This window comes from Aedes aegypti, chromosome 3 (genome assembly GCF_002204515.2).
Source record: "Aedes aegypti strain LVP_AGWG chromosome 3, AaegL5.0 Primary Assembly, whole genome shotgun sequence".
Classification (NCBI taxonomy): domain Eukaryota; kingdom Metazoa; phylum Arthropoda; class Insecta; order Diptera; family Culicidae; genus Aedes; species Aedes aegypti.
Genome location: NC_035109.1, coordinates 41,250,101 through 41,272,817, shown reverse-complemented (window position 1 = coordinate 41,272,817; position 22,717 = coordinate 41,250,101). Strand labels below are relative to the sequence as shown.

At 42.0% G+C, this 22,717-nt stretch overlaps 1 protein-coding gene across 6 annotated transcripts in view; it reads left to right on the top strand.

The window, feature by feature from the left end:
* Positions 1-7,016: 7,016 nt before the first annotated feature.
* LOC5570549 (neurofibromin) overlaps positions 7,017-22,717 on the top strand; it is a 60,687-nt gene continuing 44,986 nt past the window's right edge. For 5 of the 6 annotated variants that reach the window (XM_021851182.1, XM_021851181.1, XM_021851178.1 and 2 more), the window contains exons 1-4: positions 7,017-7,181; positions 15,129-15,272; positions 15,336-15,522; positions 15,585-22,508. In XM_021851182.1, coding sequence (XP_021706874.1) covers positions 7,122-7,181; positions 15,129-15,272; positions 15,336-15,522; positions 15,585-22,508 — 7,315 coding nt within the window. In that variant the 5' untranslated portion in view covers positions 7,017-7,121. The remainder of the gene's footprint in view (positions 7,182-15,128; positions 15,273-15,335; positions 15,523-15,584; positions 22,509-22,717) is intronic. The other variant, XM_021851179.1, reaches the window with a different exon arrangement.

Sequence of the window (22,717 nt, the reverse complement as noted above, 5' to 3'; positions counted from 1 at the left end):
ATCCAACGATTCCGCTAATTTCCCAAACAACTTTTCAAAGACCTTCTGTGATTTCAAAAGAGTATCCAATCTTTCAATAATTAAAAAAATGGACAAAAAACACGCATGACCACGCGACTTTAGAACGGATAAAAATATCTACTCCCTAACCCTCAACTTTAAGTTCAATGAAAGTTGGGATGGGTTGGACTTGCTGTAAACGGGATAACCAAATCGGATCTACAGATCAGAACATAAGCTTTAAATTGGAAATAAGTGTTCTCTAAACCAGGGCTGTGCATTTTCGAAAGCATTATGTGAAACACGTGAAACGGCTTGGCTGTGTCGTCTCGATGGTGACGAACAACTGCGTCGCTTCGTCCTTCGTTCCACACTCATTCGTTTCGTTGCTCGATTGAAAGCAACGAACAAGAAAGGTGAAATGAGAGAGTAAGAATTTCGTTTCATTTAATTTCATTGATGTGCATCAAAATGTTTAAAATTGAATTTTAACTATTTTTTGCAATATTGATGTGTGCACTTTGTTAGGTAATGAAATAAGACAGAGAAACTACACGGGTCATGACGTCGTTCATTAAATTAATCGGCTCCTAAACACAGAGACTATCGATTGAAAGGCCAACAAAGAGCAGTGAGAAAGTGCAAGTGTTGTCTATCAGCTGTATATTCCTCGTTATTAATTTTTGGAAAGTGAAAAAAGTTTTCCCGAAGCTGTTGAAATGGACAAAGTTCAATATTACAAATACAATTCTTTATGCTGTAACCCCTTCGGACTGGACGGCCACAAATCAGTAAGGACAAATCTACGATCGATCAGCCAAGGCCTCATCAGTAAGCTTCATTCGAATGGAGTTTGGTGGATTACGGTAAGGATGAAAATTTGCGTGAAGTTCTCCATTACCGGTTCGACAAGTCATGATGAGTCTTGAGTCATGATTTTTAAACGAAAAGGCATGTATGGCAAATCTTTGCATTTTTTACAAAATTGACCATAACTCAGGAACAAAAAAAAATACATCCTAAAAGTTACTAGAATTGAAGTTTATAAAGTTTCCTTCTCAAAAATATTTTAATAAAAATTTTCCGCGAGTTCGGGCATAGATTTTTCAGCTTTTCTTTATGAATTTTCCTAACGGTGAAAAATTTTGTGGAAAACTTTTTCCAGTTCATATTTTTTTGGATTTCTGAGAAAATTTGCTTAAATTTTCATATAAAAACTTTGTTTCTACAATGTTTCGTTCTTGAGTTATGATTTTTCAAAGAAAAGTCTTATATGGCACATCTGAACATTTTTCACAAAATTGGCCATAACTCAAGAACGAAAAAAAAGTGCATTCCAAAAATTTCAGTGATTAAAGCTTATAAAATTACCTTCTCGAAAATATTTTTTTGAAAATTTTCCACGAGTTCGGGCATAGTTTTTCCGGCTTTTCTTTACGAATTTTCCCAACGGTGGAAAATTTTGTGGAAAACTTTTTCCAGTTCATATTTTTTTTGGATTTTTGAGAAAATTTGCTTATATTTTCATATAAAAACTTTGTTTCTACGATGCTTCGTTCTTGAGTTATGATTTTTCAAAGTAAGTAGTGTCAGAGGAAAACAAAAAAAATCCACCTGAGTTTTCCGGAAAAATAGGCGACCCTGAATTTTTCTCAATTTTTTTTTATTCATATATCCATGAGCCCTGCCTGTGGAAAAAGTTTCATGAAAATCTGAGACCCTTCGGCCCAATTTGTACGATAATAAAAAAAAATCCCCTCAAGTGACTATAAGTCACATGAAGAGATCAAAAATGGAATAAATGATTTACTTTGATTTTCCCCAGTCCAAGTAATCATTATGAAAAAGAGAACCCAATCTGGCATTGTTCGGGAAGGGCTTTCTCAAGAATATTATTTAGTTTACTTTAACAAAAAAGAACTAAATAATATTAAAGCTTTAGAAAAAGCAAAACTTATGTTCGATGTCCGTGTGACGTGGGAACATTTCCAGAAACCTGGAGGAAATTACCAGAACCCCACTCAGTGCCGTCGGTGCCAAAAGTGGGGTCATGGTACAAAAAATTGTCGCATGGATTCTAAATGCATGATTTGCGGAGGTTCTTCTCACGCTAAGGACGACTGTCCTGTGAAAGAAGATACCAGAAAGTTTGAATGCGCCAATTGCAAGGGCCCTCACAAAGCTAACTTTTGGGAATGCCCTTCACGGAAAAGAGTCGTTGAGGCTCGTGCCAGGCAGATGAAGGATAATATCCGTTACGATAACGGTCGTTTCCGGAATTTGCCTGGTAGAGTATCGAACAATGCACATTTTTCAGTTAACGATCGCTTGATTAGGAATCATACCCACCAGGAAGATCATGCTCATTCACAAACAAATTTTAATCCGGCGGGTAGCCTTCGAATCTTTCAATTTCGAATGTATCTACCCACGGTAAATCCTTTGCCGATATCGTAGCAGGTAATTTGAACTCTTCCCCTATTCGTTCCATGAGTACCCATTCTACTTGTTTCAAATCAAATGGAAAAAACCCTACCGCCACAGGTAACTCCTACCCCGCTTCTTCGTCAACCGAAAATTCCAATGGGAAATCATCAGATGATATGTCTGCCTCTGATTTTAATTTTCTAACTGAACAATTGAATTTGATGATTGATGCAATGTTCAAAGCCACCACTATGACTGAAGCAGTCCAAGTAAGTGTAAAATTTACAAATCAAATTGTTATTGGATTACGTTTCTCTAATGGATCCAAATAATAATTTAAATATTTTAAATTGGAATGCTCGTTCTCTGAATGGTAAAGAGGACGAGCTGTTTAATTTTCTTACAGCTAATAACGTGCATATAGTAGTTATTACCGAAACTTATTTAAAACCTGGATCCAAACTAAAAAAAGATCCTAACTTTTTTGTTTATCGTAATGATCGACTTGATGGGGCGTGTGGAGGAGTTGCAATCATCATTCATAGGCGTATAAAACATCAACTGTTTACGTCATTTGAAACTAAAGTTTTTGAAACTTTAGGTGTTTCTGTTGAAACACAGCTTGGTAAATATACTTTCATAGCTGCCTATTTGCCTTTTCAATGCTCTGGACAGCAAGTTAATTTGCTCCAAACTGACTTGCGAAAATTGACTCGCAATAAGTCAAAATTTTTTGTCATTGGTGACTTTAATGCCAAACATCGGTCATGGAATAATTCTCAAAGTAATTCCAACGGCAGAATTTTATTTGATGAGTGCTCTTCAGGATATTTCTCAATTCAATACCCTGATAGCCCTACATGTTTTTCCTCTTCTAGAAATCCATCTACGATTGACTTGGTCTTAACCGACTCTAGTCATCTTTGTAGCCAATAAGTGTATCATGCTGATATTGATTCTGATCATGTCCCTGTTACATTTCGAATATCGCATGAAGCGATTCTCAATCCTATCAGCTCCACTTTCAATTATTCACGAGCCGACTGGAATATATATGAAACGTATGTTGACTCTAATCTTGATGTTAACATTTCTTTGGAAACTAAAATTGATATTGACAATGCTCTTGAAACTTTAACAAATTCCATTGTTGAAGCCAGGAACATTGCAATTCCAAAATGTGAAGTAAAATGTGAATCCGTGATTATAGACGATGATCTTGAACTTTTGATCCGTCTTAAAAACGTGAGGAGAAGGCAATTTCAACGCACTCGTGATCCTGCTATGAAAATTATATGGCAGGATTTGCAGAAAGAAATCAAGAAACGTTTTTCAGATTTAAGAAACAAAAATTTTGAAAATAAAATTTCTCAATTGGACCCTGGCTCTAAGTCCTTTTGGAAATTATCTAAAATCTTGAAAAAACCTCAGAAGCCAATACCGGCATTGAAAGAGGAAAACAAATTATTAGTAACTAATTGCGAAAACGCTCAAGAACTTGCTATGCAGTTTAAAAGTACGCACAATTTTAATTTAGGACTTACTAGTCCAATTGAAAATCAAGTTACTCAGGAGTTCGAAAATATTCTCAATCAAGAGAACGTTTTCGAAAATGCCTGGGAGACTGATTTGGAAGAAGTGAGAACTATTATTAAAAAATTCAAAAATATGAAAGCTCCTGGCGAAGATGGAATTTTCTACATCCTCATCAAGAAACTTCCAGAAAGTAGCTTATCATTTTTAGTTGATATATTTAACAAATGTTTTCAATTAGCATATTTTCCTGACAAATGGAAAAATGCTAAGGTTGTTCCAATTTTAAAACCAGACAAAAATCCTGCAGAAGCTTCTAGCTATCGTTCAATCAGTTTGCTTTCCTCCATCAGTAAACTTTTTGAAAAGGTTATTTTGAACAGAATGATGGCCCACATCAACGAAAATTCAATTTTTGCCAATGAACAGTTCGGATTCCGCCATGGACATTCGACCACTCATCAACTTTTACGTGTAACAAATTTGATCCGTTCCAACAAATCTGAAGGCTACTCTACTGGTCTTGCTCTTCTAGACATAGAAAAAGCATTCGACAGTGGTTGGCATGAAGGTTTAATTGTAAAATTGAAAAACTTTAATTTTCCAACATACATTGTTAGAATAATTCAAAGTTATCTGTCAAATCGTACACTTCAGGTTAATTATCAAAACTCCAGATCTGAAAGACTTCCTGTAAGAGCTGGTGTACCTCAAGGCAGCATTTTGGGACCAATATTATACAATATTTTCACATCTGACTTACCTGAGTTACCTCAGGGATGTCAAAAATCTTTGTTTGCGGATGACACAGGCCTCTCCGCCAAAGGACGAAGCCTGCGTGTCATCTGTAGTCGATTGCAAAAAAGTTTGGATATTTTTTCTTCATACATGCAAAAATGGAAGATTTCCCCTAATGCTTCCAAAACTCAACTAATAATATTCCCACATAAACCAAAAGCTCTTTATTTAAACCCTTCAAGTAGACATGTTGTCACGATGAGATGGGTTCCAATAAATTCGTCAGATGAAGTTAAGTATCTAGGGCTCATGCTGGATGAGAATTTAACTTTCAAAAATCACATTGAGGGCATTCAAGCCAAATGTAATAAATATGTTAAATGTATCTATCCCTTTATTAATAGAAAATCAAAACTTTGTCTTAAGAACAACCTTTTGATATTCAAACAAATTTTCAGGCCAGCCATGTTGTATGCTGTACCAATATGGACTAGCTGTTGTAATAGCAGGAAGAAAGCTCTGCAGAGAATTCAAAATAAAATTTTGAAAATTATTCTGAAGCTTCCTCCCTGGTATAGTAACAATGAGTTACATAGAATATCCAATGTTGAAAAATTGGAACAAATGTCAAATAAAATAATTAATAATTTCAGGCAAAAATCGTTACAATCTTCTATTGCCACGATTAATGCGTTATATATTTAGGTTAAGTAAATTGAAAACGTTTTTTTTTTCTTATGCAGGTGAAATCAACTCACATGTAAAAAATCTGAACTGCTACGGCAAATGAAATGTAATATGTTGTTAACAAAATGTTAATAAAATCTTAAATTTGTTTTACCAATTTAGGATGACAGTGTTGTCTAATAACACAGAACACCTAGATATGAGAAATGAATGTAATGTTTGAAATAATACTAATAAAGAAATTTGAAAAAAAAAAAAATGTTTGAAAATGAAGCCCGCCTTTCGGCAATGAGTTTTGTTCAGGCTTCATTTATCAAATGTTGAATGAAGTCTTGCAGAAACATTGTTGTTATGATCCCAATAATTTTTTTTTGTTTTTTTATTGCATGGTATTCAGGTGGAGCTGCTTGACAGCTTTACTTGTCAAGGCTCAACCCTCGGTCTGGCTTTTGCGAAGTTTCCTCTACCAGGACCAATACTCAGACGGACTTCGAATGACTGAATGGATGACATCCGAGAGATTAGTGCGTCTATGCCATATAAATTATGACGTGGCTGCAAGCAAAAATGCCAAAATGTGATACCACCACTACAGGTTACGCCTTTGGTTTCCATCTAATGGGCTTCCATCGCGGCAAGATCGCATAACCAAGGGGAGGGATAATCGCAATAATACTGATTTTAATATACGACTATAAATTTACGACTCGTTCTGTAAAAATCATTATTCTGCAACTTGTTCCGTAAACTACAGTATTGGACAAAACATTTGCAGCTTTTTCGATTTTCCATACAAAATGACCAACTTTGGTAAGATATATCTCAGTCATTTATGGACCGATTTGAATGAAATTTTGGCAGATCATCAGTCATAACTTGAATTTTAATATATATTTTTGAGTGATTTTTCCAATCACAAGTTCAAAAGCAGTAACAGTTTGAATAAAGTGAATTTTTTGAGGATTTTTTATAAATGAAATAACTAAGCATATATAAGGAATAGCTTTATGGTATCTTCAGCTAAGTTGTAGATTTTAACGAGATGAATAATAAGTTCGCCGAAAACAGTTTTTGTGTAGCGCTATCAGATTTTGAGATAAATAGTATTGAATTTTTCGTCAAAAATTACACTTTAGTTAAACCGTTATTACTTATGAATTCGTGATTGGAGAAATCACTCAAAAATATATGTTAAAATTCAAATTATATCTGATGTTTTGTAAAAAAATCGTTCGAATCGGTCCATAAATAACTGAGATCTAGCTGACCAAAGTTGGTCATTTTGTATGGAAAATCGAAAAAGTTGCAAATGTTTTGTCCAATACTGTATATACTATAATTCCTCATTAGCTCATTAGCCTCATTCACTTAGAATAAGTACAAATTGTGTCTATTATTTGCATGCCCTACTGATGAACAGATGATGAATATTACTCACATGCAAAAAACGGTATGAAAAGCCTTGAATATTCGCTGTAAGCATCGATAACGGATCAAAACCCACGTGCTTCGTCGTTCAAAAATCCCGCGCCCGAGTCTTGTCGGAGTCCGAATCTCATCAGCCAATCAGAAGCGACGTGAGCGTACCTCGCGCAACTTGCTCGCAAGCACCCACCCACAGAACTGTCAAAAGGTGAAAATTTTGCTCGCGATCGCACAACGAAGTACGGAGTGCTCCGGTGAAAAAGCTTTGAACCATGTAAAAAGGGCCCAAAACCGAGTGAAAACTACAGGAAATGGCCACCCAGAAGCCAGGCGAGTGGGCCAACTCACTGTTGGCCCGTTTCGAGGAGCAGGTAGGTGAATTTCCGTCCGGTGAAAATTCCAGCTTTCAGCAGGCAGCCCCATCGAGCGCTAGGACTATGCCATCCGGAGAGGGCGACGATTTTCCATCCCGCTGCCGATCGATAATGGGTGGTTGGCCTTGTCGGACTCGGGGCGCCTCTGTGTGGGTGGCAAATGTGATTGTGTGCGAGCCGGTCGTGTAGTACACGGTTTGTTTATGTTTGCCGGCGACGATTCGGTGGGTGCGATTCCGATTCATTCATGCGGGGGTGATTGTTTACCAACAGAGTTGTAAGTCTGATTGGGGTGGAATGAGTGGATGTGGTTTTTATGAATGAAAAGGCACTCTTGAATGGATGAGTGGGGATTGATAGATGAATGGAGCGATAGTTGAATGAAGGTTGTTGATATGTTACGAGATTATTTTGAACAGCAAATTGTAGGTATTGGAAGGCTTTGCATAAAGATAAAAAGTATTGATTCATTTTTAGACGGATAGCATCCACTCGAAAGTTAACTGAATTTTATATTTACACTGTTGATATGAATAATAACCTTTTCGTACGTTTTGAATACGTAGTGTATACGAATTTCGTACAACTACATACGGGTAGCAGAAAGCTGACATAAGTTTTCCGTCTTTGCTATCGACCGTGTTTAACAAAATTAGGATTTGTGCTTGTATCGTAGACTCTGGATTGAAGAAAGAAGAGTATACGTAGGGCAAGTTTGGAATTTTGTTTATTATATACTTCTTTGGAGGTCTGACTACGAATGACATGGTAAACTATTTGTCAGAACTTAGATTTAGCATAGCCTAATGCTCTGCTACATCTCCCCTTTTAGAACATGTCGAACCGATCCAACCAGGTCGGTAACTTCTTGGAACGAAGCGGTCGTGCATACTTGGACTTCGCAGGTAGCTCTTGCCTCGTTATTGCTACTGGGTGGACTACGGGACCAGCTACTACATCATGCTCAATGGTAGCTTGCAATGGAGCTGGCGCATGAGCTGTAGAAGCAAACACAGAAATTGCTGGATGCTGTTCGACATCTGGATTATCTTGAGGTTGTTCATACATGATTGCATCTACTCCATCGCGAGAATGATCATGATGTTCTTCTAGGAGAATTTGCCACAGAAGTTGTTCTGAATGACTTTCACAGGATTCTTCAACATCAAATCGTTTTTTTTTTTAATATATATTTTTTTCAATTTCTTCATTAGTATTATTCCAAACATAACATTGATTATATCTAGGTGTTCTGTGTTATTAGACAACATTATCATCCTAATTTGGTAAAACAAATTTAAACATCAAATCGGTATCGCAACTGTTTTGCCTGCGACCGTATCAGCTTTTCACGAGACCCAATATGCAGGAACACGTTATAGTTCACGGAACCTTTTTGTTCTACAATAAGTCTAGGATTCCAGGATTTCTTGTTCTTGTGGTGATAATCAGCGTATACCCTTGATAAGAAGCTGAACTTTGGCTACCACGTGACAAACTGCATCCGGAAGTGTGACAAACTTATTAAAACGCTGTATACGCTCGTTAAAAGGCGCTCTCGACTGGATCCCAGTATTAAGGTGCTCCTATACAAAACCTTTTTCCGGCCCACGGTGGCGTATGGGTTCCCCGCTTGGTACAACTGCGCAAAATCTTACCGAAAGAAAATACAAACCAAGCAAAATCGTTTGTTGCAGATGATGCTTGATCTAAGCCCTTACCACCCGACAAATGATGTTCACAGGCTTGCTGGCGTTGAGCTTATTGACGACTGGTTCCAGAGATTGATCCCCAAGTTTCTACTAAGTTGCTCTTCCTCTCCAAACCATCTTATACAAGAGTTGGCCGTATAGAAATGTGATATTAGATATTAAGCTTTCTTTCCTATCTCATTTTTCCTAAAGTTGCTTCGGAGGTTTTTTCTTGCATTTTTCTTTGATGAATTGTTGTTTGTCTCTCAAAAAATAAAATAAATAAATAATCAGCGTATACCGTGTCTCCTGGATAAAACTCTCGTTTGATTGCTCCGTACCGTCTAGCTGAAATGCATGTTTTGGGATTAACTGCTTCTTATAGGCACTTGAACAGTCTTTCGTTTGAGGAGTGCATTTGTTTGGAGTATTTCGGTATGCAAATAGGAACGTTTGAAGGTGCTCAAGTCTTGGTGTGGTTTTCCCTTCACTAAGTTTTTTGAGTCCGCCTTGTGATAGTCACAAATCGCTCAGATTGAGCATTTGATTAAGGGTGATACGGGGCTGTACGAAGATTATTGATTCCGCTCGCTTGTTAGAGCTGCTGGAACTTTTCACTTATGAATTGTGTTCCGCGGAGTTATGTATTATGCATATGTTTCTCGCGGAGTTGGGAAAAGTTCTGAAATTCACACTACAGTAGGCAAGCGCAGCAAATCACAGTCAACGGAGCCAGTGAAACTCACGCCTATGGACCGATGCACGTGTTCACCAATTTGACGTTTGAGCGGTGCCGAATTCACTGGTTTCCATGGTCACATAAATAACACAGCACCGCTAAAACGTCAAATAGTGAACACGTGCAAAGGTCCATGGGACCTATGCACGAGTTCATCATTTGACGTTTTAGCGGTGCCGTGTTATTTATGTGACCATAGCAACCTGTGAATTCGGCACCGCTCAAACGTCAAATTAGTGAACTTGTGCATTGGTCCATTGCTGCTGTTGGCAAAATGCCTTGAAACTAGCAAAAGATCCGTTGCTACGGGCTACCCAAAACTACTGTAGAAAAATGTTCTATTTCCCGCTGCAAATCCCGCATTTCCAGCTTTGAATGACACTACTGATTTATAAAATTCATGTACCAACATAGGCTACTTGATGAGATTCACAATTTTAAACTACTGTATTAGAAGAGTCACGTGATTTTCGCAAAACTCAAGCCTATTACTATTACCATTCCCAGCTCTGGTTTCTCGGAGAATGTTCAACGTAGCTGTAGTAGGGATGCTGCGTGTTTGAACAATTTCTGGCCATCTGGAATAGGCGTCCACTATAACCAGGTAATTATATCCACCGATTGAACCAGCGTAGTCTATGTGGACACATTGCAAAGGTTGAGTATCATTGGCCTGGATTCCAAAGTGGTTTTACTGGTGCCTTTGCTGCTTGAGCACAGGATCTGCTTTCACGAACAAACTGCTGAACATCCTCGTCAATGTTTGGCCAGTAAACGTAGCTTCCCGCCAATGACTTCATTTTGTCCATTCTCGGGTGTTCCTTAAGAAGCTGACGAGGTACAATGATACCTCCATGAGTCGATGTTCCATGATTCGATATCGACTCATGGAACCATACTAAGGGGTCTATTTTGTAATTCGAGCGTGACTCGTCTCTAGTCATTGTCGATCAAAGTAAGCATGCATATTTCAGATGTCACCCGTCGACTCCCATAGTAATCCAGTCACATAGAGTGACAACTGTCGATAAACTCGAGTGACAGAGCCAAGTCGACCGAAATTTTTGGTCGACAGTGACTCCATTCGAGTCGTTTTTGATCGACTCGACTTATAAAATAGGGCCCTAAAAACAAAATTTCATGGTTACTATGATGGTCCCTAGAAGCAGCTTTCCAAAGGATTGCTGTTCCATGACTCGATATTTCCATGAATCGATGGTCCCTTCGATATCGACTCATGGAGGTTTCACTGTATTTGCTTTTGAAATTTTTCAGGAACTACTATAGATCATTAAAAATCAGGCAGCCGTCGAGAACCTGCAATCCGTCCCGTCGGGCATTGTATTTTTTTAACAGCAGGGTCGGCAACAATCATCTCAAACGTCACAGGAAGTTTGCTTTGACTACGCTTTCCGCATGTATAGCTGCGAGAACGTAATCTTCATCTGGCCGGTGGGGCACGTACGATGATACTTTATGCCCAAGGAAATTTCCAGCAAAACATCAATCTGGATAGGATATCGGCACAACCAAATTTGTCGGTCGATCCATGCTGGATTTCAAACTCGTACAGGAGCAATACAAGGTTCCAACGTTGCAATCTGTTGGCAGTGTAAACTGGATTCCTTTTTAAGATTCAAAGATCTTGATCAGCGATTAATGGTCTGTGTGAAGGATGAATCTTCGTCCGTATAACATTTTGTGGAAACGTTTTACTCCGAAAGTCAGGGCCAAGGCTTCTTTTTCTGTAGCAAAATTATTATTTTGGCTGGCTACGGCCATTCTTGAAACTACACTATGGCATATCAGAACAATTTACTATATTTATGGTACATCCCACCACCTTCTGTCAAATGTATCAGGACAAACATCATTTTCATCAATTTGATTTCGACTACAGGCATGGCGAAAACAAGCGCATTTGTCTGCTGAAAATTTCCAATGCGAGCGCTTAAGTCAACTCCTAAAATGTTAGTTTTTTGCGTGATTGTTTGAAATGAAGATGCGTCCTTCCTTACTCACGTTTCCGATAGTTATATCGATGTGCAGCTCTGCCAGAAGCGTTAGATTATCTCCAGAGGTGGTGGTTGTTGCTTCGTCAATCTTTCGAGTTTTTGAACGTCCGATTTCGATCCAGTTTTTTTTTTCAGAAATGATCGTGATATTGGATGTCAAATTGTGTTGGAGCTTGACAGGAGCACAATTGAAGTCCACTATGACAAACTTGTACTTGTTGGCAACGTTGCGGACTGAGAAAAATTCTTTTTTGTTCATTTTGTTCTAGGACTTGAACTCAGGGCTGCCACATATACAGATTTATCTGTATTACACAGATTTTTTTTATTCTGACACAGATTCGATTTGTATGGAAAACAGATTTTCTTTCAACAATTTTTGTATGGACACAGATTTTCTAACCTGATGGATACAGATTTTCTTTCAAATCATCTGGCAGCTCTGCTTGAACTGACCCGTCTTTGTGGTCTTTCTGCTCGCACTTGGTGTCTGGTTCTGTGACTGGAGAATGAGCAAAACCGCATGTAGTGCATGTCGCCACATTTCTAGCAAAGCGTCTTGAGGATCTTGAGCTTCTTCTCCGTTGAATCATTATGGTTTCAAGCAATTACGTTGACGGATTCGCAGTTTTCACTCTTCGCCATTTGAGTCTTTCATCAGGTTAACTATGCGATGGCACTCCTCCACCATGTTTTCCATAGACATGGTGTTTGTCCATAAGGTCTGGCGGCTGTCGTTTCTCCAGCTTCTAACGTGGATATCAGTCTGGCGCGTACATCTGCATCCCGTGGAGACTGGAAACCACAGATGAATCGAAGAGCCTTGAACTGGTCACAAGATAACTTCGACAGCGGAACGCTTCGCAGTGTTTGTTCAACTTTGTTGCATACGATGTGAAGTCATCAGCTTTATTCTTGAAAAACTGCACACACTGGAACCTCGCATGGGAAATTGACTTCCGACGGCCGAACAGTTTCTTCAGTTTGCCAACGGTTTCTTCCAAGTGCAATTCCCTTGGGTACTTCGCAACTTCGGATGGATGTTGTCTGCGTATCGCTCATGAAACGTCTTACTGAGTCTTCCGAGCAGTAACCTAACCTTGGCAGCGTCGTTCAAGCGTTTTCAGTCCTCTTCCAAAAGACCCTCGTATCTTACATACCAAGCTTCGAAGAAGAGACCTTCGTCCGGATTGAACTGGAACTTTTGAATCCCGGAAGCGAGCATTCAATTATTTTCTCACTTTTAGCGCCATTATCCGCTGCTGCTGCTGCACGATCAAATCTGTTAGCCGCAGGGTAGTAAGATAGGAACTAGGTTTATTATATACTTCTTTTCTGGAGGTCTGACTACGAATGACATGGAAAACTATTTGTCAGAACTACAGTCAACTCTCCCTAACTCGATATTGAAGGGACTATGGAAATAGGGAGGTATCGAGTTATAGAACATGAAACCAGTGCAAATGCAATCCTAGGGACCATCAAGGTAGCCATGAAAACCAACATTTACTATGGTTCTCTAACTCGATCGAGATGCAGAATATCGAATAAAGGAGAGTTGATATCTAAATTCACTAGGGGGACCTTAAGATTATAGTAACCAACCTTGAAATCATATAATGTTTAGCCCAAATTCCAGTAGCAGGGATAGAAGCAGGTCTCTTTTTGGAGACTTGGTCACTGTTTTGACGCTCTATTTTTAAATAGTGATTCCGGCAAACTTTGTCTTGCCGTTGCCTAGGCTATTGAAAAATGCCATGAAATGTCCCATACAAAATATCAATATCCTGTGTCTTGCCGTTGCCTAGGCTATTGAAAAATGCCATGAAATGTCCCATACAAAATATCAATATCCTGTGCATTTTATAAACTCAAAAAACGTCGGAACACTTTAGAAACATAACTATGGAAGAATGTTCAAAATTCGATACATTGTTCTCAAGCCATTTTGTGACATACCAACACTATTTCTCTTTTATTCGTATATATTGAAGGTCTCCATAGTCTCTATTTTAACTAGAATTGTCTCTAAAATCACTTGTTTTCTATATTATGCTTGCAGTGAATCCTGATGCAAAATTCTACATGCTCCAGAGAAATTTTTATAAAGCTTATCACGACTAGTCCACAGGTTCTTCAAGAATTTGTTCTCAGATTCGTCGAGCACAAGTTTCAGGCAACCTATGGTTGTAGAAGTCTTCCAACGATTCCTACAGGACTCCTTCCAAGAAAATCCACAAATTATTTCAGAGTTTTTGAAGAAATTCATTTATGAATTCCATTTTTAAAGCCATTCTCCCTGGATTTTATTCGCCGATTTGTTCATGAATTTTCAGAAGAACTCCATCAAGCACTTATTGATGGTTATTTTCAGGAAGTACTTCAAACATTGTGGAGTAATTTCTCTAGTAAAATCTACATAGATTTTTCAAACGTTCAATTATGGTTTTACATCAGCTAATTCTACAGCAATTTTTCCAGTTATTCCTCCAATCACTTGTCGTAAAGAATTCCTAAAAAATCTTCGAAATACATATTGTTAGAAAAATGTCTAATCGGATTCTGGAATTTGAGGAGCAAAAATTCTTATATTCTGATTCCTATGAGTTTTTTTTATTTATTGTTTTCTTTATTACTGTTTCGATCTCTTTTTAGTTCGGGTTTGGTCACTTTTTTCAGGCAAAAGGCCTCTAAATTTTCAAGTTTCAAGATATTCAGTCGCTACCAACCCATCAGTAGGATTTTGTGCAAAAATTCCTAGAAATAAAAATTAGTTCTTACTATAGTGGTTTGATGTTGGTACGATACTCTGGCATCCGGATTCTATAATTTCGGTCGGAATCTTGAAATTCAGTGGCACTACGGTGATGAAACCTCGACGTTCCAGCAAGATTCTTGTTTTTTTTTACGGCAATCTTGTAATTCCAGTGATTTCAATAAATATTCAAATATTTCTATGTTTTTTTTTATTTCGGTAAGCAGTTTGTTGGAAAACTTGAAATCGGGGATACTCAGTCGCTACCAACCCATCAGTAGGATTTTGTGCAAAAATGATGGGATGTGTGATGGGATGGGATGCGAATTATAGTGTCTTCGGTGATTAATTGCGGTATTTTAAATTCTCTCCGGAATGCCAACAAATTTATCAACAAAATCCAAAAAAATGTTATCAGAATTTTAAACATTGCTATCAAATTCCAAAGATTCGTATCATAATTTGCAAGAATCCCACCGAAATATAAAAAAAATATTTAGCATTGTATCAACAAATTGCACAGAACTCGACTCCGTTTCCACAGAATTCCAAACGATTTATAATAAGGAGCCCTTTCTTTTAAAATATACCTGTTCTTGATGAAAACATGTGTTTCACATGTAGCGTTTACTATAGAAATCGTAGTAAACTCAACTGTACTATTGTTTATTCATACCACTCAATGGGAAGGATAGTTCCTAAATACGAGCGTAGATATCAATCTGATAGCACACCCATTTTCAGCTACCATACCGTACCGGACCGCATGGAACGCAAGCACGACTAAGCATCGACCAGACGATGACCTGTTTGATACAAATTTCCCGCTACCGGTTTTCGTTGGTGATCTCCGGCCTAACGAAGATGCTACAACGAGTGAACGAAATTGTAAGTACGGTGGTAACAGGCGCAGGTGCCCTTGGAACGTTTTTCCTTAACATTTGATTCTAGTTTATTATTTTGCAGTTTCAGCCGCCGGCCTGCCGGGGACACGAACCGGAGCGGTGTTGCTACGACTCGCTGATCATCATCCTGGAAACGCTGGAACGATGTTTGTCGGGCCAATCGAAAGATACGGCTCGCTTTGAGGAGGCAATGAACGTCAAGTTGTTACTGAGAGAAATTTGCCAGTTTATCGGTGGGTAGTTGGGTTTTCTTGTGGTTGAAATGTGAATTTTAGCTCACAATATTCGATTTCAGATATTCAAAATGAAAATAATCAGAACGCAGCGTCCCTCAAGGGACTGGCATCGAAGGTGTTGTATGCGCTGTCGCAGAACCATTTCGGTGCCGTGTTCAATCGAATCTCAGCTCGCTTGCAGGAATTGAGTACTTGCTCGGAGGAAAACCCGGACTACAGTGACATCGAATTGATTCAGCACATCGATCTGGACGTGAACCGACTCACCAAGTTGCTCACGGAAACGATTCAAAAGTTTAAGTCGTTGAAGAAATCGGCTCATTTTATACTGCTGAACTCACTGGAAAGAGCCTTATGGAATTGGATCGAATTCCATCCGAAGGAGTTTGAGGATTTACAGCGCAATCCAAACGAGGAACTGTCTAAGGGGTGTGAGACATTTTTCGATATTTTGGATTCTTACGCGGAGAACAAGAAAGCTAGGTCTGCAGTGTGGCCCTTGCAAATCATGCTGCTTGTCCTAAGTCCAAAGGTGTTGGAAGAGATTGTTAATGCGGATTCTGGAGCTCCATGCTCTCCGAGGCATTTGAAAAAGAAGCATTTTATGGAGGGAATCAAGAAGGGTTTAGGAGCGCATGCATCCTCAAAGCAGTCCACCGAATCGGCAGCTATAGCATGTGTGAAGCTTTGCAAGGCCTCGACGTACATCAATATCAACGATTCAAACAACGTGACCTTCCAGTTGGTCCAAAGTGTGATCAACGATCTGAAGGCATTGCTGTTCAACCCGGCGAAACCGTTCTCTCGAGGGCAAGGATACAACTTTCAGGACATTGATCTGATGATCGACTGCTGGGTTTCCTGCTTTCGCATAAAACCGCACAACAACGAAGCACTGAAAGTGTGCCTCAGTCTCAACTCGCCACCAGCATATCATTTCGTAATTGTCAGTTCGTTGTTGAAAATCGTAACTCAAGCTCGGCTACCTTGGTGGCCCCAAATTGATCTCGTCTACGCCAGATCGGGAGAATTGCGCGCTCTTTTCACCGACACGCTGAACAAGGCCACGCAAGGTTACATTGCACACACTCCTCTGCGAATGATCACTTCGCTGACGCTTAAATCGAAGGATGCCCAAAGTCGTCTAACGCGTCCCGATGAAGGGCCAGCTCATAAAGCTCTACTTTTGCTGATGGTGCGTCTTATCCACGCAGATCCTATGTTGTTGCTGAATAGCCTGGGCAAAGCTGGACACGAAGTTCAGAGTTCTACGTTGGAGCTAATCAACGGACTAGTTTCCCTCGTACATCAACCAACCATGCCGGATGTAGCCCAAGAAGCTATGGAGGCCCTACTGGCGCTTCATTCTCCGGACAAAATCGAGGTGTGGAATCCGGAGGCCCCCATCAACACCTTCTGGGACGTTAGCTCCCAGGTTCTGTTCTCCATATCCCAGAAACTAATTCAGCATCAAATTGCCAACTACACCGACGTGCTGAAATGGCTGCGAGAGATTCTCATCTGCCGGAACACGTTCCTTCAGCGTCACAAGGACTACGCCAACGTTGGTAGTCAAATAGCCATCTGCCGACAGGCCCACATCAAGCTGGAAGTGGTGTTCTTCATGTACCTCTGGTCCGTCGACCTGGACGCCGTCATGGTTTCACTGTCCTGTTTTGGGTTGCTTTGTGAAGAAGCCGAAATCCGTTCCGGCTCGGACGAGCTCACCGTGGGATTCATCCTTCCCAACTACCACCTGTATCAGGATTTGTCGCACACTTCCAGCACGCTGACTACGCAGAACGTCGAGTCGCGGTACAATTTCTACGAGCACACCCAGGGCAGGGCAGCGCTTCAGAAGAACATCATGTCGCTGCTGAGGAAAATCGAGCACTGCGTCAACGGTGTTCAACCGGCGTGGGAAGAAACTTTTCGGAATTGGGAAGTGACATCGAAGCTGCTGCAGAACTACCCGAAAGGCAAGCCCGAAGAAGGCCAAGCCGAGGTATTCCATCGCAGTATGGGGAAGCGACGAGCGAGTCATCAAAGCTCGGAACATGACCTAGAGGAGCAGATCACCGAGTGGGGCAACATGACCTGGTTCCTGTTGGCTCTTGGTGGAGTTTGCCTGCAGAAGCCCCGTAATCAACGATTGACGCAGAGCCAGATGTTGCCCATTGGAGTGAGTGGCCCTTCGCTGATGCAGTCAACCACTTCGCTGTCCAGTTCTAGTTCCGGACGAGGATCTATGCATCCGATAATGGGCTCGCTGGTGTCGTCGATGGGTGGAGGCAGCCAAGATGTTCAGTACTGTCCAGTGACGCAATTCATTGGACAACTTCTGCGATTACTGGTATGCAACAACGAAAAGTTTGGCCCCCAGATTCAGAAACACGTGAAGGAGCTGGTTGGACAGGAAATGTCCGCTCAACTGTACCCGATTCTGTTCGATCAGATCCGTTCGATTGTGGAGAAGTTCTTCGATCAACAAGGTCAGGTTGTGGTGACGGATATCAACACGCAGTTCATCGAGCATACCATCTACATAATGAAGTCGGTGCTGGATGGGCGCCAGAATAAGGATCAGAACGACCAACCGGCCAACGCTGAACATCTGGGAGTGACCAGCATCGAAAACCTGATGCTGGCAATCGTTCGTTACGTGCGCCACTTGGATATGACGGTCCATGCAATTCACATCAAAACCAAACTCTGTCAACTGGTGGAAGTTATGATGAAACGGCGCGACGATCTGGCTTTCCGCCAGGAAATGAAATTCCGCAACAAACTGGTGGAATATTTGACCGATTGGGTGATGGGCACGTCCCATCAGATTGCTCCGCCCAGTTCGGGAGACGTGACGATCATAACGCGTGATCTGGATCAAGCTTGTATGGAAGCTGTGGCAGCACTGCTTCGTGGATTGCCCTTGCAACCGGAGGAATCCGATCGAGGTGATCTGATGGACGCCAAAAGCGCTTTGTTCTTGAAGTACTTCACGCTTTTCATGAATCTTCTGAACGATTGCGTCGATGGTTCCGAAGCAGACAAGGACACGAATAACCCACCGCTTTTACCGCCTCGTCCACGAGTTACTGCTGGAAAGCTAACCGCCCTTCGTAACGCGACAATTCAAGCCATGTCGAATCTTCTCAGTGCCAACATAGATTCCGGGTTGATGCATTCAATTGATCTGGGCTACAACCCGGACTTACAAACGAGAGCCGCTTTCATGGAGGTTTTGACGCAAATCCTGCAACAAGGCACCGAATTCGATACCCTAGCCGAGTCCGTAATGGCCGATCGCTTCGAGCAGTTGGTTCAACTGGTTACAATGATAAGCGATAAAGGGGAACTCCCGATTGCCATGGCCCTCGCCTCTGTCGTTACAACGTCGCAAATGGATGAACTTGCCCGAGTCCTTGTGACGCTTTTCGATGCCAAACACTTGCTGTCGCCATTGCTCTGGAATATGTTCTATCGGGAAGTCGAGGTATCCGATTGCATGCAAACTCTCTTCCGAGGCAACTCCCTAGGCAGCAAAATCATGGCGTTCTGTTTCAAGATTTACGGGGCTAGTTACCTTCAGGGGTTGCTCGAACCACTTATTCGTCCTCTCTTGGATGAACCGGTCGCCAGCTTTGAAGTGGACCCAGCTCGGCTTGAAGCCAGCGAAGATATCGAAGTCAACCGCAAGAGTCTGATCGCGCTCACTCAGAAGGTGTTCGACTCAATCGTCAACAGTGCTGATCGCTTTCCGCCGCAACTTCGATCGATGTGCCATTGTTTGTACCAAGTGCTGAGCAAACGGTTCCCGAATCTTCTTCAGAACAATATTGGAGCTGTTGGAACGGTTATTTTCCTACGCTTTATAAATCCGGCCATCGTTTCACCACAAGAACTGGGAATCGTCGGAAAACAAGTCCCCACCCAGATCAAACGCGGATTGATGCTGATGTCCAAGATCCTGCAGAACATCGCGAACCACGTGGAGTTCTCCAAGGAGCAGCACATGCTTTGCTTCAACGATTTCTTGCGATCGCACTTCGAAACAGGTCGTCGGTTCTTCATCCAGATCGCGTCGGACTGCGAAACCGTTGATCAGACGTCGCACAGCATGAGCTTCATCTCGGATGCCAATGTGCTGGCCCTACATCGATTGCTGTGGTCCCATCAGGAGCGGATTGGGGATTATCTGTCGAGCAGTCGGGATCACAAAGCGGTTGGGAGACGTCCTTTCGACAAAATGGCCACGTTGCTGGCGTATTTGGGACCTCCGGAACACAAACCGGTAGATTCGCATCTGCTGTTCTCCAGTTATGCTCGCTGGAGTTCAATCGACATGTCTTCGACAAATTTTGAGGAGATCATGGTGAAGCATCAAATGCACGAAAAGGAAGAATTCAAGACACTGAAATCGATGAACATCTTCTACCAAGCGGGAACGAGTAAGGCAGGGAATCCCGTTTTCTATTACATTGCTCGACGCTACAAAATCGGGGAAACCAACGGAGATCTACTGATGTACCACGTGATATTGACTTTGAAGCCCTTCTGCCATTCGCCGTTCGAGGTGGTCATCGATTTTACGCACACCTGTTCGGACAATCGCTTCCGAACGGAGTACCTGCAGAAGTGGTTCTACGTTCTACCGGAAGTTGCCTGTGAAAATCTGCACGCCGCCTACATCTACAACTGCAACTCATGGGTACGCGAATACACCAAGTTCCACGATCGAATTCTCGCTCCTCTAAAAGGCTGTCGTAAACTGATATTCTTGGATTCCCCAGCAAAACTGAACGACGTCATTGACCCAGAACAGCAGAAACTCCCCGGAGCAACCCTTTCACTCGATGAAGATCTCAAAGTTTTCAACAATGCTCTCAAGCTAAGCCATAAAGATACCAAAGTTGCCATCAAGGTAGGACCCACCGCCCTGCAGATCACCTCCGCCGAAAAGACCAAAGTATTAGCTCATTCAGTCCTCCTAAACGACGTGTACTACGCATCGGAAATCGAGGAAGTTTGTCTGGTTGACGACAACCAGTTCACCCTGTCGATCGCCAACGAAAGTTCCCAGCTGAGCTTCATCCACAACGACTGCGACAACATCGTCCAGGCGATCATTCACATCCGCAACCGGTGGGAACTAAGCCAGCCCGATTCGGTGACCGTGCACCAAAAAATTCGTCCAAAAGACGTCCCGGGAACGTTGCTGAACATGGCCCTGCTCAACCTGGGATCTTCGGATCCGAATCTCCGCACGGCAGCCTACAATCAACTGTGTGCACTGACTGCGACATTCGATCTCAAAATAGAGGGACAACTACTGGAAACGCAAGGCCTGTGTATTCCCTCGAACAATACCATCTTCATCAAGTCGGTAAGCGAAACGCTGGCCACGAATGAACCGCATCTGACGCTGGAGTTCCTTGAGGAGTGCATCCAGGGCTTCCAGAGGAGTACGATCGAGCTGAAGCATTTGTGTTTGGAGTACATGACCCCATGGTTGGCCAATTTGGTGCGGTTCTGCAAACCTTCCGACGAAGGCAAACGCCAGAAGCAGGTGGCTCTGATTTTGGAGAAGTTGATCAATCTCACCATCGAGCAGAAGGAAATGTATCCCTCGATTCAGGCCAAAATCTGGGGATCGATCGGACAGATTCCGGAGCTGATTGACATGGTGCTGGATAACTTCATACACAAGTCGGTAAGCTCCGGACTTGGATCGCCACAGGTCGAAATAATGGCCGATACGGCCGTCGCTTTGGCTTCGGCCAACGTGCAGCTAGTGGCCAAGAAAGTAATCGGTAGACTGTGCCGAGTTATGGATAAGACTTGCCATTCACCGACCCAATATCTGGAGCAGCACATGATGTGGGACGACATTGCCATTCTGGCTCGCTACCTTCTCATGTTATCCTTCAACAACTGCTTGGACGTCGCTCGTCATTTGCCATATCTGTTCCACACGGTCACTTTCCTCGTTTGCACCGGTTCACTCTCAATGCGCGCCTCGACGCACGGTCTAGTCATCAACATTATACACTCACTTTGTACCTGTACCAAACCGTCCTTCTCGGAGGAAACTCAACGTGTCCTGCGGTTGTCGTTGGACGAATTCTCCCTGCCAAAGTTCTACCTGCTGTTCGGCATCAGCAAAGTCAAATCCGCCGCCGTAACAGCTTTCCGCTCATCCTGTCGACATCCCAACGATCGCTGGCTTGGCAACGAACGTGTTTCCCAAGCTCCGCCTGCCGATCGGGAACGCCTGGCTCTACCATCACTTGAGGTCATCACTGACGCGCTGCTGGAAATCATGGAGGCCTGCATGCGCGACATTCCCGATTGCGATTGGTTGCAAACGTGGACATCGCTGGCGAAGAGTTTCGCCTTCTGCTACAATCCCGCACTTCAACCGCGAGCTTTGATCGTTTTTGGCTGTATCTCGAAGAGTATCACCGATCAGGATGTTAAACAATTACTCCGCATTCTGGTGAAAGCTCTTGAATCATTTAATGATATTATCCTGCTGGAATCTCTAGTCATGTGCTTGACGCGGCTGCAACCGTTGTTGAGACCCGAATCACCTATTCATCGAGCGCTGTTCTGGGTGGCCGTCAGTGTCCTCCAGCTGGACGAGTCGACCCTGTACGCAGCCGGTTTGGCTTTGTTGGAGCAGAACCTTCACACGCTCAATTCGCAGCAGCTGTTCGACAAGCAGAACATTGCCGATGTTATGATGGCCACTCGGGAGCCGCTGGAGTGGCACTTCAAGCAGCTGGATCACGCCGTTGGATTGTCGTTCAAATCGAACTTCCACTTTGCGCTGGTTGGACATTTGCTGAAGGGTTTCCGACATCCCACCCCGACGACGGTTTCCCGAACTTCGCGAGTGTTGACCATGCTGTTGGGAATCGTGGCGAAACCGCACCGGCGAGATAAGTTCGAGGTGACGCCGGACAGCGTGGCGTATTTGACAGGTGAGTGTAGTAATAGGGCAGTGTTGTGGTGTGTTAAAAATTTCCATTTCGCATAAGAAAGTTTAAGTTGTATTGTGTGACCAAATACAATACATAGGCCATTGGTAGCAAAATTAGCGCATTGGAAGATGGCTTTGTAGAGATGGAGAGACGAAGAAAAATAAAGGTACAGAGAAAGATACATATGTATTTATGTATTGATTCTTCGT